The 13,575-nt window shown below is 45.7% G+C and overlaps 1 protein-coding gene across 2 annotated transcripts in view; it reads right to left on the bottom strand.

Annotated features, from left to right (window-relative positions):
- Positions 1-12,361, bottom strand: part of IGF2BP2 (insulin like growth factor 2 mRNA binding protein 2) — a 74,016-nt gene extending 61,655 nt beyond the window's left edge. For both annotated transcript variants that reach the window (XM_056849525.1, XM_056849526.1), the window contains exons 1-2: positions 12,174-12,361; positions 11,020-11,080 (exon numbers count right to left, since the gene is read on the bottom strand). In XM_056849525.1, the coding sequence (XP_056705503.1) occupies positions 11,020-11,080; positions 12,174-12,348 (236 nt within the window). In that variant the 5' untranslated portion in view covers positions 12,349-12,361. The remainder of the gene's footprint in view (positions 1-11,019; positions 11,081-12,173) is intronic.
- Between the last annotated feature and the right edge of the window lie 1,214 nt (positions 12,362-13,575).

The following is a 13,575-nucleotide window of genomic DNA, read 5'->3' as shown; positions in this document are numbered from 1 at the left end:
ATTCCAGCATAGGTTTAGATTCCCACTGCTCTAAAGAAAAGGCAGAAGTTTCATTCACTAAGATTCTGCTAATCCATTCAAATAGATGTTTGCAAATAGTTGTGTTCCTTCTTTGCTCATTTCCGCTGAAATGCAAGGAAAGGATCCTCCAGTAGTGTCTAGAATTCAATATTCTTTGCTCACTCAGGACTCCTGCCAAAATCCTACATCAAGTACTTTGCTCCAAGAATAGCTGTGGGCTGGCACTGAAATTATTGCCATGTACTTGGCTTTCAAGAACTTGCTTTCAGTTTTTATATCATCTTCTCTCTTTTTTTAAGGATGAAAAGAGTATTTAAACCATTCTGTCCAATGCATCCATGTCCCAAATGTGGCTCTTTGCACCATTTAACTATTGATGTCATTCTACACACACAACATCAGCACAGACAAGCAGGATTTTGAAGTCTTTACTAGATGAAAAGCATTAATAAACCCTTGCTCTTCCCCTTTCCTCCTCAGCATACTCTCATTCAGTAACTTACAACATCAAAGGTCACATGTCACTACCTTCATTTACAAAGTGCCTGATGTCAGCAAATCTCTTTCATAAAACCGTAATCAGATCACGCACTGCTGAAAAGTTCCACAATTGAAAGCGTCTTCTGATAGGCTCATATTTAACCGTAAGTACCATTCACAATTCCCTCAAATTAAGAATAACAAACAGTGGCCATAAAGACTCTCCAGTTCATTCACTAAAGGAAGCCTGAAATATGTGCCCAGAATGAACATAGGCAAAAGAGCCATAAGATAGGACAACAGGTGCAACTATCCAGAGCACAGCTCTCTTGGGATTAGGGGGTGGGGGGAAACGCTGCAGAGGCTGTCTAATATATAGGGCTCTTGAGCTGCACCACTGTAAACACTATTTTTGCTTTTAAAAAAAGGCTACAGAAAAAGAAAGGTACATTTTTGCCTGCCTAAGGACAGAAATGTGTAACTCGTGATCTCGCTGCCCCAGAGAACTGTCAAAAGGCCATTCCATCTTCTTTGCAAAGTAAAACAACCTCATACCTTTGGCTCTGTGGAGTACAGAAGCTACTTCCTCCTACCAGTTCTGCCCTAGCCAGACTGGCACTCAAGAGGATGTAACTGGAATAGGGCTTGGTAAAGAAGTAAAGGCCTGGAGGGAAAAAAACTGAAAAAATTCAGGGGGGAAGAATCCTCCTCCCATTTTTAAGGACTCTCTCCCACATTTCTAACAGAAACTTTTGAAGAACTAAAAAAACCCTTCTATGGAATATTTTCTTTTAGAATGAGGAAAATGTCTTTAAAGCAAAATTCCACTCACTCAGAATGCGTCGAATAAAGATTTTTATGAAAATCATCTACAGAGTTCATTGGTTCTTGTAGGTTATCCGGGCTGTGTAATCCGAACAATGATTAGCACATTACCTTTGATACTTTTTGCAGGACAATGATTCAGCTCAAAACCTTTCTGACTATATATTACTCTTCCTACACACTTGACACTGAGAGACACTGTGCTTCAGTGTTACTCCTCTGAAGATGCCTGCCACAGCTGCTGGCGAAACGTCAGGAAAGAAAATACCAAGACCACGGTCACACAGCCCGGATAACCTACAAGAAAAAATCATCTACAGAAATTGATGATGATAATGTCTGTGTACTCCCAATAATTATTGTTTTAATATGCTATAATACATGTGATGATAATACAGCATTGAAGAGTTCAGTGTTTTCAGTGTTATAAAGTTTAACTTGCTATAAATGTTGGTTTCCATCAGAAAAAATGGAAACGTGGAATATTTGTAATTTTTTTTCTCAACAAAATCTGTTATTTCCAGGGGAATGCTTCCAGCTCGCCCCCCCTCCCCGGTTGCCATCTACCCCCAGAACTTCTTGCAGATGCTGAGTGAGATAAAAAACAGGTGGGGAGAAAGAGATAATAGTTTTCTCAGACAGCTGAAAGTGGTATGATTAAGTCCATTACTGCTTGTGGCTCACTTCTACCCTACTGACTACAGTGCCTTGTTAGAAGATTTTTCAGGGGGTTGTCATTCTTCAAAAACCTACAAAGCTTATTTGACCCTGAGACAATTTTAGAACAAAAGAAAGTTGTATGCACATATCATCCATCTAGCCCTGTACCATCTACACTCTGTCAAGGACTCTCAGATCTTTTCTAACCTTTACTGTAGCCTGGAAAGAGGAACAGAAGAAGAAACGTGCCTGAGGAAGAAAACTCCCTTCTCCATGTGCTCCCTTCCCTTTGCTGCCATACCTAGTGTATGCCTATAACTTATTTGTATGCTCCTCTCCCTAACTCTTTCCCCCTCCATCCCCCCAGCTGTTTTATATTGTAGAGCGAAGAAAAAAGTGGCAAGATTTGCCAACAAGTTACTTAAGTGTGTGCATGTGTAGGGGATGCACTGCTTAGGAACATTGCCCAAGACAGTGAGAACGGATGAATGAACAATCCATACTTGAAGACAAAAGGCAGAAATAAAAGAAGTTAAGGGGAAATCAGACGCAGCACTGGCACCCATCCGCTGAATTTCTGGACTGTGCTAAGTGCCGTTTGCATTTGGAAAACAACCTCCAGTGGGTAGCCTGTGTGGTTACAAGAGATGAACATCATGACCCCCTAGAGCTCATGAACAGTAAGTGTCCCCAAACAGATGACTGTAAAATGGCATGATTAAGCCAGCCTCATGATTCTAGACAGGGCTGAGTCATCCCATTCAAGTCCTCAAGGCTGGCCATACTGCAGCTGTGATCACAAATTAAAAACAATATATGAAGTTGGGGGGAGAGGGGGTTTGAGGCAGACAGGCAGCCTCTCAGATAAGAGCAGAGTGGGACATTTTCTTGGACTGAGGAAGGCTGGAGACTTTCTGAACTGAGTCACGGAAGCAACAGCAACATCTTGCCTTCTGTCGGGATGAGCCAGATTTCTGTAAGAGGGGAGGGGTGGATGACAAGATCATGTCTCAGATATTATGGATTACAAACCTTTCTTCAGTTGTCAGTCTTTGAATGAGAGGGCTGGAGGAGGAAGGAGAAGTTGCACAAATGTGCCAAGCATGCCTCAGATGCTCAGCTAGTGCACTGCTGGAGAGAATCATGTGTATACAACCCAGGGCTTCGCCATTCTAGCATACACTTTCCAAAATCAATCCTGTGTTAGTGAACAGCTCTCTTCTTTCATCCTGCTGTAGCCACAGATGCTCACTGGTGGTTTTATCAGTTACTTGAGGGGCAGTCAGCCATCCTTCTTATAATCAGAAGTTCAAGTAGCATCGCCCCGCAACTCCAGCAGCTCTTAAAAGTCTGTGATGACTCTTTCTGGCTACAGTTCAAAGTGCTTGTACTTAACCTATAAAGACATAAACAACCTGCCCTATGCATAACCAAGACATTGCTTCCTCTCATGTGCAATCTTTTCCATTAGCCAAAAGCTTTATGCACATTGTCACAATTTCTCACATTAGGGATGCTGGAATAGGAAAAACAGTCATGTTCCTTCCCTCCCTTATACGTCATCCTTCTCTGGCACCCCACTGCCTTTCCTCTTCCTCTAAATCCCTGATTTTCCTTCTTTTTCTTGGTTCCTTTGTACGCATACTATACAACAAACAGACCCTCACATCAGAAGAGCTCAAAGAAACACAGGGGGAAAAGTTGTGGAAAGAATGCTGTCTTGAAGTCACCCATGTGCCAAATCCATGAGATGAGGACATTCATCCAGACAGCCATTCTTTGTGGATCCTCCACAGCTACCTAAATCATCGTTTTAGGAGTAGCTAAAGCCAGAACTTGGGCATCGTCTAGAAGCTCTACCAGCACTTTGTGTTTCAGGTGGTAGTTATGTACTGGGGATAAGCATATGCTTAATTATTCTAACCTGCCATTTATTAGATTTTTATAAGAAGTTTTAAGTGTTTCAGAAGTATTTTACCCACATTAAATCTTCAAATAAGAAATAATGAAATGTACATGAATATCACAGAAATTTGCCATAGATAATTATGATGTAGTGACCAAATAAATCCGTGCAGAGTACATAAACAAACTATGGACTTTTCTAGATTTCACAGAACCTATCTTGTAAATATACAAGGAAACCAAAAGGCAAATCTCCCCTAAGGTCCTTAACTCTAAGAATTTCACCTCTCCCCTCTAAAGTATGGTGCGGTGTCTCCTAGATGCTCAGAAGTGTATTCTAACTTCAAGCCCAGACTGTCTTTTATTAGAAATTACCCATGGCTTTGAAAAATTAATGGGCTTGCTTATAAAATAAGGGTGAAAATATTCAGAGAATATTTGGATAACTCCTTGTAGCCCACTATTTTGTATGAGGGGAAATGTACACAGGGAGGTATGTACACTTTCACAAAATCTGAATATTGCACTGAGGTTTTTTAAAGCATCATGGCTATTTACGACAGATTTTCAAAACAGGCTACCTATAACCACGTTGGTCTTCTCCACTTTGTTGCACTTTTCTGCTCCAGTGATTAAAGGATGGGACGACTGATAGGAGTTAACAATTATTTAATTAATTCTTACAGCAGTGCAATACAGACAAAACTAAAACATGTTAATGATAAAAAGCAGAAACATACGAACCCGTAAAGCAACGCTGAATAAAAAAATGCTGCTAGACTGCCCAAAAGAGAAGCACTCATCCATACCATCAAATTTAACTTCAATTTTGTAAGTCAGTAGAATATGTCAGTGAACACTTCTGTACTAGCAAACATGGTGCATTCAGAATAATAGAATTTCAGAATTTTGAATATGTCCATCAAATAACCCATTGGTCTAAACAGATTTAGAAGCCCAGCCAAATACCTATTAATTAGTTCAGCAACTAGGCACAGTAAGTCACATTAAGGGGATCTAACCAATGGTTTGAACTACACGCATGTGGATGTGCATGTCATGTCCCTTTGAAAGATACATTACATGCACTAGAAGTACTTTCAACATGTATTCAGCAACCCTAAGTCCATTGCCAATAGAGATTTCAAATACATACTTACTAATGTCAAGATTTTATTTTTATTTTCCAATTAAGGTTTCAATTCAGAAAGACACATAGCCACTCTACACGTTTTCAGAATTCCTCTAGTGGAAAAGCTGGCTCTTAAATAATGGATTATAATTTAAGGGGGAGGGGAGATACTGAAGGATAAAACTTAAACTGCCTACTTTGGGTCTACTAATTTATTTTCATTTTATCATATGGAGGTAATCTATTCTATTGATGGTAAGAGAGGAAAAGAACGAACTGAACTAGAGTGGGATCGATCACTAGTAACAGAGGACATACTCCTGTCCTTCCTGGACTAAGAGCAGGAATTTTAGCTTTGAAATCAATACAACCTCTGTGTAAGCTTCTGTTTTATATACAGTAGTAGTATCACATTCAAAAGACAGGAAGCTCAAATTATGTGCGGTCTTTCTTCTGCACTAATAATTCTTGATACCACCTTCTCCCACTAGAATATTCAAGAACTACTTCTATCACAGCATTCTTAACCTTTCCACAGTTCCCCGGACCCTCAAGCTTTTGTGATGCTTTACATCCAGTAACCACCATAAAAGTGACTCATAGAAACAACATATCCCAGAGCAGAGATTCCAGCCACTCCTGGAGAACCCACTTTATAGTTTCAAAAAGTCATTTATCTGATGGGAACAGTGAGTGACTCAACATCTTACAATCAAACAGAAGTTACTATAATAGCAAAATGTATATTTGTTTCTCTGAAAGTATAGTTTTCATTTGCTCCAGTAACCCTATAATGAAAGATAACTTGCTAATACTTTTCTACTGATGCATTTTTTTAAAGAAGACTTTCAGTAGGGTGTAAAATTACTTTTAAAAATGATATTACAACACTTATAATTTATAAAACTGATAAAATACTATTTTATACTGGCAAAATCACATCTAGAATCTGATGCTTTCAGAATATGAAAAAGCTACTTGTTTCATATAATTTTAAAGAACAGATCACAAGAATATCTTGCCTTCATTGTGTAAGTACCTATTCTATACTCACAGAAATAGACTTTCCCCCAATCTTAAGCGGAGTTACACCTATTCTATTGATGTCAATGGACTTATAAGGATGTTACTCTGCTTAGGGTGGTACTATAACAGAGCAATCCTCAGCAGGTCTCCTCAAAATCCTATTCAGCCCACCATCACAAGACTGAAAACTGTAGACATTCAGCTCATGAAAGATATAATAGTAATAGCCCATTGACTGCAAGCACCTATGGCTGTAGGACCCTTCTCCCTCCCAGCTCCCCCCCACCCTCTGCACTGTCATGTGATGCCCACTTACTCCCAGGAAGAGGTTCTTAGGATTAAACTGCAAGTCACTTGATTGCAGGAAATTATCAACCTTGGGAGGAACCTTTAAGAAGGCAATCAAGAATGCCTAATTTAAAAAGTTACTAAAGTATTTTGATACATAATGTTACTGAAGTATTTTAAACTGCAGCTACAAATTCGAGAAAAACTATTTTTAAGCTTCTATGAAGTAATAGTTGATAACTTTTCGAATGAGGTTTGATGTTCTGAATTCTTAATATTTTTCAAATACACTGTAGGAGAATTTTACACTAATTAGACAAATTGTTTGCTACTTTATTGCTACATGTCTTCATGTTTCTAACTTCTTTGTATAAACAAACAAAGATTTGGGGAGAAAATCTGTCAGCGCTGTACTATAGAAATGAAAATATGCTATAACATAAGCTTTCTACTTGAAGTGTATAATTAAACCAAAATCAGTGTGTTAATGTAAAACACTTGTGTAAATTGCTTAATTCCAATAATAATTTTATATGGAAATCTCCTAACTGAGCACAGTTTCTTCAACAGACTGCATTAGTTTTTCAAGAAACAAATGTTTCTCTTTCACCTAAATTTAAAGTGGATATTGGAAATAGATATTTCACACAGAATTTGCCTTTTGTACTGTGGCAGATACCAAAACAAAAGTAAACGGGAGACCTTTCTAAAACATTCTTTCAGAATAAATCATTTCCATCACAAGACTGAAAACTGTAGACATTCAGCTCACGAAAGATGTAATAGTAATAGCCCATTGTCTGCAAGCACCTCTGGCTGTAGGACCCTTCTCCCTCCCAGCTTCCCCCACCCTCTGCACTGTCATGTGACGCCCACCATTTTCAAAGCCACCTCTGCCAGCTTCCTCTGGCTGCTTGCTAGAAAGGCATTCCAGATAGGAAGTAAAGCTTTACATTCTTTTAAAACCTCATTCCATACGAAAACCATATATAGTGTAGAAGCTTCGTATACACCAAGATGGTGCTCTTAACCCACTTGAAGGAACGTACATGCAATGTACAGATCCTAAAACATGCTTAACTGGAAATAAGTCTTGCTGATTTTGATGACTTAATTCCACTCCTCCCTTTCTGTAAAACAGAGGTTAAGATGTAGAAGTGAGCTTTGTCTCCCAAAAAGATGAATACTAAAATAAATGTTGTTAATCTTTAGGGTGCCATAGGAGTTCTGTTTTGCTTTGCTACAACAGACTAACACAGCTACCCCTTGGAAATGATGGGAGGGACAGCTGTGAATTGCAGCAAAATACAACAGAGTCCTGTGGCACCTTAAAAACTAACACAATTATTGTGAGATAAGCTTTTGAACATGCAAATAATGAATTTTATTAATTTCATTCAAGCTTATGACACAAGAGGTTTGTTGGCATTTAAGGTATCTCAGGACACTTGGGTTTTTTATTTTTTTCATTTTAACGGAACACACTTCTTAATAAAAATGAACTGCAGCCTTAAGCCCAAACTGAACAACATTTAGAAACAAGTTTTATTAAATTCAAACTAGATTTGTTTGCTTCCAACTTTTCTGTGGCAATTAATGTAAGTGTAAAAGATTATTTAAGTGTAAAATGAGTAATTTGTAGCCTGAAATGCATTACTAAACAGATCTCTTTCAAGAGTACCTTTATATTTTGATCACTAAGGTCACCAAATGACTATAAATTTTACACACTCAGATTACACAAGTATTGACAAAATAACTCCCCACTATAAATCTGAAACATTTTTATTTTAAACCATCAGAGGCTAGTATTCTTTAAAGCAGTGGTTCTCAACCTTTTTTGTTCCATCCCCCCCCCCGTTCACCATTATGCAGAATATAATTCCCCCCTTCCCAAGATAGTCTAATTCAAAACAACAAACTACAATTTTACATATTGTACATCATCTACAGGACATCACACATTGCTGAACAGTGGTCCCAATTCCCCACCTGGAACTCTAAAATTCCCCCCCCGGGGGGGGGGGAATTCCCCCTTGTTGAGAACACATTCTTTAAACGTTGTAAGAACTTGACATCAAAAGTGAATATTTCATGGAAGCAAACTCCACACTCTACTCCAAGGGAATATTCAGCAAGCAAATGGTATTGGACTGGATTCTGAACATTCAAGGATCCACTGACACAAAACTTGATTTTACTTAATTCATGGAAACATTACTCAGCTTCTGAAAATCCAACTTCAAACACTGTAATAGTCCTACTGAAAGACACAAAGATAGATTCCATTCACCATGCTTCAACTACAAAAACTAATGATTCAGAAAGCAAGGCTACACTTTCTTAACTTTAATGCAAAAACACCAATGTGCTATAGCCACATATTGACCAAAAAAAAAAACTATTTTAGAAGGGGGAAAATATAAAATATAACTAAACCAGATGACTTGATCCCAGCACAATTTGGGCAACTGGAAAACTTATCCCCTGGGATTTTTAGACAGGAAGAGTAACCAGCACAACCCAAAGGTCTTAATTTCTTCCTCCTACCCCAGCAACTGTTTCAAATGGCAACACTACATCAAACTCCCCACCAAACTGCAAGCACAATTAATATCATTTTACACCATAACATACAGAAAGCGCTCTCTCCAAAAGACATTGAATTAATTGGACTCAGAATGGCTGACCATTTGATTCCAATCATTTGCCTGCAATCATGTTTTGTGGCAAAACGATCAGAATATCCAATCCTAAACATATTTCATTACTAGGCTAGCAGGACCCAGTTGTAAGCAAGCCACACAGTGCTGTACGTCTGCTAATTCTATATGAAAACTCAGTTTTTCAGTCAACGTTTCCCTCATAAAACAATAACTAAGGCTAATGGCGCTGTCCCACGACGCTTACATGAGCTAGGATTTACAAGCAAGAACAGTAAGACTACGCATTTAGAAATGCTACAGAGGTTATTCACAGCAACCTTACAGGGAAGTGAAATCAACTAAATTCAATGAAGCTTATTCCTAATTGTTAGGGCATTAGAATTCAACACATGGAAAACTGTACAAACACAGAAGAAAAAGCGATAGCAAAAAAGTCAAACATCTCTGAAAACAGGTTTCTTTTCTCTCTCTAGTCTAGTGCCATTTCCATGGACTCTCAGAATGGCATCCATTTCATGGGTATTTCTCACTTTCAGAAATTACTCATACAAATAATCTGTGTGACCAAATTCTGGACTGGCATCAATTTCTGCACGCACACACACGCACAGTTCTCACCATATGATTTTGTTTCACAGACAATATGCCAATATTTACATTTAAAACACAATGGGTTTTTTCCTCACTTTTTAAAACTATGAAAAAAGAGAAAGTGTTACATCTGTGAGAAATTTTATACTTGTATGATTCACAAATTTTCAAACCTGCATGTTCAATTTCAGTTTTTAAATAATGTGGGGGGGATGCACTAGGAGGAATTAAGATGCTTTTTCTTTAAACAGAGTGTATTTTTTTTACTATTTTAAAGACAAACCACTTATTAAGAGTGAGACTTTCATAGCAGTCATGGGTTCTAGTGTTAGCAGTTTTCCAGTAAACTGTGTGAAACTTGCTACACTGCTTGTGATAAATAATTATTTTCACTGTTAAAAGCAAATACTAACCAACAACACCCCCTCCACCCAATGTGTAGGAAAACAGGACTTCCGCAGAATGTATGAGTCTGTGTTTCAAAAGCTGGGTTAAACAGCTGTGGTGGTAAAATAACCGTTGTTCATGCTACTATACTCATAAAGTACACTGGGATTCTACAGATCAAAAACATAACCGTTGCTGCCTTAAAACCTGAACCATCACAACAAATTTTTTGAATCTGCTTGGCACGGAGTGACAAGAAGTATCAGGAGGAAACAACACAGCAGGAAGAACCAAGACAAACTGGGAGACAACAGGCTCTCCCCCTATAAACTGTGCCCCACAGTATCCCTTCCTAAGCACTCCAAAGGAGCGTCTATGCATGCTACACAGTAATCTCACCTCACAAAAATATTTCCCTGTTTCAGGACAGTGACGTATTTATGGGATTCAAGTAAAGTTGTGGCTTCAAACAATTCTTCAATGCTGAAGATAAACCGTGGGGTGGGTTCACACAGCTGGCTCTGTGCCGAGTCCTACTCAAGGGACATTTTGGTGGTCACACTCGGAAAATTAAAGGAGCTTGCTGGGAAGCTCTAGTTGAAATTCAGGCGGCAGTCCTAGGAATACTTACTTGGGTGTAAGCCTCCTCCCCACCCCCGCCCCCGAAATCAATGAGAGTCTTACTTCCAAGCAGATGTGTTATGGGGCAGACTATAAATGGTTGAACGTCACAGGAAGCCTTTTGTTACGACACCACGATATTTCAAAGGAATCATAAAGTGACTGCTCTGAAAAGCAACGTCTCAACCAAATCTATGCTGGAGTAAACCCTGACTGTGAAAGAAGAAAAGAAGAAGGAAGAAAGGAACAGAAAGAAAAACAGCTCATACAGAGGTGGGTGACAACAGCAAAAGTGGAACTACTCAATGACGTCCCGCCCGCAGCAGCATAAACTTCAGTGACGCAGGCCCCTCTCTGGCTAATTGTTGGTAAGGAATCGATGAACTACAGCGAAGCAGAACGGCGAGGTCTTTTTACCTGAGCTTTTTAGGGACGGAATAATCCACTTCCATGACTTTGCCATGTAATTCCACTTTACCTTCAAAGCAAAGAAGAGAAAGAAATCAGTCTCACCTTGCAAAATCGCCCAGGACTCCGAAAGGAAGCTGGCCTAGGGCCCGGAGATATCGCGGGTACACTCTGGGGTGACTCAGGACAGAGAGCAAGGTAGGGAAGGGGTGGGGGGCAGCCTGATGGAGAACGAGCCCCGCTCCAGGGGGGGGGCGCCCCAAACCTCAGCGAGGACTGGGGCAGGATGTCAAAGCGGTGCCGGGGGGGGGGCAACGTTGCCCCAGAGCGGTCCGCCCCTTCCCAGTGGCCAAAGGCTCGGCCTTTGCCCTCCCTGCGAGGCCCACCCTTTGGTCTGTTCTCCTTCCAGGCCAGCAATCTAGCCGGGAGCCAGGAAGAGGCCGATCCCGCCGCCCCCCCCCCCCCAGGGGCTGGCTTCTGCCCCCCAGCCGCACGCCTGCCCCCGAGGAAAGCGCCCGGCCGCGCGCATCCGCCGCGGGCCCCCCGCCGTCCCCGGCGGCTTCCCGGCCGTGGGGGGTGTTGGGGTGGGGGGGCTGCCCGTGGGGCTGTCCCCTGCGGCGGCTCCGGCCTGGGCGCGGGCTGCGCGTGGCCTGGGCCCCCCGGGCGCGTCGGGGGCTCCTGGGCGGGCCCCCCGGGGAGTTGGGCCAGGGCTCCTCGTAGAAAGGGGGCCGGGGGCGGGCGGGGGGCGGGCGGGCCGGCGGGAGCCCCCCCAACCGCCCGGGAGCCGCTCAATAAAATCGGAGAAAAAAATCAGCGAAAAATCCCTCCCTCGCCCGCCGGGCCGCCCCGACGCCCGACCAGCCACGCAGCCGCCAGGAGCGCGCCGGGCGCCGGCACCGGCTCGGGGGGGCGGGCGGGCGGGCGGGCGGCGGGGACTTCCCCCCCCCGACCCCCAATCCCTCCCCCCGCAAGGAGGGGCCCCCCTCGCGGGGCCTCCGGAGAACCCCCCCCCGCCGGGGTCCCCCTCGCCGTGCCTGGCGGGCTCGAAGGGGCCGACCCCTCCCCGGCCCGAAGGAGGCGGCGGCGGCGGCGGCGGGGTGCAGCCGGCCGGCCTCCCCGCTCGCTCCCCGCTCCCCCCGTCCGGCGCGGTCTGGCGGGCTCACCGGAGAGGGTCTCGATGGCGCGGATGGCCCAGCTCTGGTCCGGGTAGTCCACGAAGGCGTAGCCGGACTTGAGCAGGACCTGCCCGGCCAGCGGCAGCTTCCTGTCCCCGAAGAGCTGCCGGAGCTCCTCGGCGGTGGCGGCCGGGCTCAGGTTGCCGATGTAGAGCTTGTTCATCGTCCGCCTCTGCGGGAGGGAGGGAGGCGGGGAGGCGGGGAGGGAGGGAGGGAGGGAGGGAAGCCGGGCCAGCCGCCGCCCCCTCCTGCTCGCCCACCGACCCACGCCGCGCCCGACAGCCAGCGCCGCCTCCCCGCCCTGCCCAGCCCAGCCCAGCCCAGCCCTGCCCGCTCTCCTCGCCGCTCGCAACAGCGCCCCGCAGCCGGGCGGGCACGAGCGAGCGACGGACGGACGGAGGCAAGGAGGGAGGCGGCGGGCGGAGCCCAGCCCGGACCCTCCCTCGAGGTCCGCGCCCTCGTCCCCGCCTCCCGCGGCCGGGACGGCTGCGAGCTGGGATGGAGGGGCGGCCGGGTGTGCGGCCGGGCGGGCAGAGGGGGCTGGAGGGCCGAGCAGACGCCCCCCACCCACCTATCCAGCCACCCGCCCGCCCCCCTTCCCTCGGCCGGCAGCACGTGGCCGCGCGCCGCCCCCTGGCGCTGCCCCGCCGCTCCTCCCCTCGGGGCCACCCTGGGGGCGGCGGGGAACCCGGACCCGCTCCCAGCCCGCGCCGCCGGAGGAGCCTTGCCCGGCGCCGGAGCTCCGGGGGGGGGGGCGGCCCAGCCTCCCGCACAGCCCTGGCCCCAGGGGAGGAGGGAGGGGGGGAGGGAGGAGGCGCGGCTGGGGCGCGGGACACCTGGCCGTCCGGGGAGGCCGGGGCGCGCCGGCATCGGGGGCGGGACAGGGGGGCGATGCGGAAAGTGGCGTCGAGAAACTCCGGCTGGAGCGACCGGCGGTTTCTCGACGCCACTTTCCGCATGGCCCCCCTGTCCCTGCGCTGGCTTCGAGTGGCTGCCCTGCCCTGCCTCTCCGCCTGCCGTTCGCCCATCTTCATTTAAAGATGCGGCCCGGGGTCGCCGGGAAGCCAACGACCTCCCTGCCGGTCCGCTTGGGGAGGTCGGGTCCGGCCCCACCGAAACCGCAAGGGGGGCAGAGGCGCCACCTGACGCGCCATCCCACCGAGCGCCGGCTGCAGAGGATGGGGCCGCCTTTTTCGCGCGGCTGCCCTCCCCGTCCCAAACGCGCTGGAAAAGATGCTGCGTGGACGTTACCGGAGAGGCCGTAGCTTTCAACCCCGGGGGGGGGGGCTCGAGGGTGCCTCGGGGGGGGGGGGAGAAGCGAAGCCCCGCTGCAAACGGCCCCCTCGACTGGAGAGGGGCGCGTGGCCCTGACCCCACCGTGGAGACCCCA

Source organism: Euleptes europaea, chromosome 5, assembly GCF_029931775.1.
Source record: "Euleptes europaea isolate rEulEur1 chromosome 5, rEulEur1.hap1, whole genome shotgun sequence".
In the NCBI taxonomy this organism is placed as follows: Eukaryota; Metazoa; Chordata; class Lepidosauria; order Squamata; family Sphaerodactylidae; genus Euleptes; species Euleptes europaea.
This window is presented reverse-complemented; position numbering and strand designations above follow the sequence as displayed.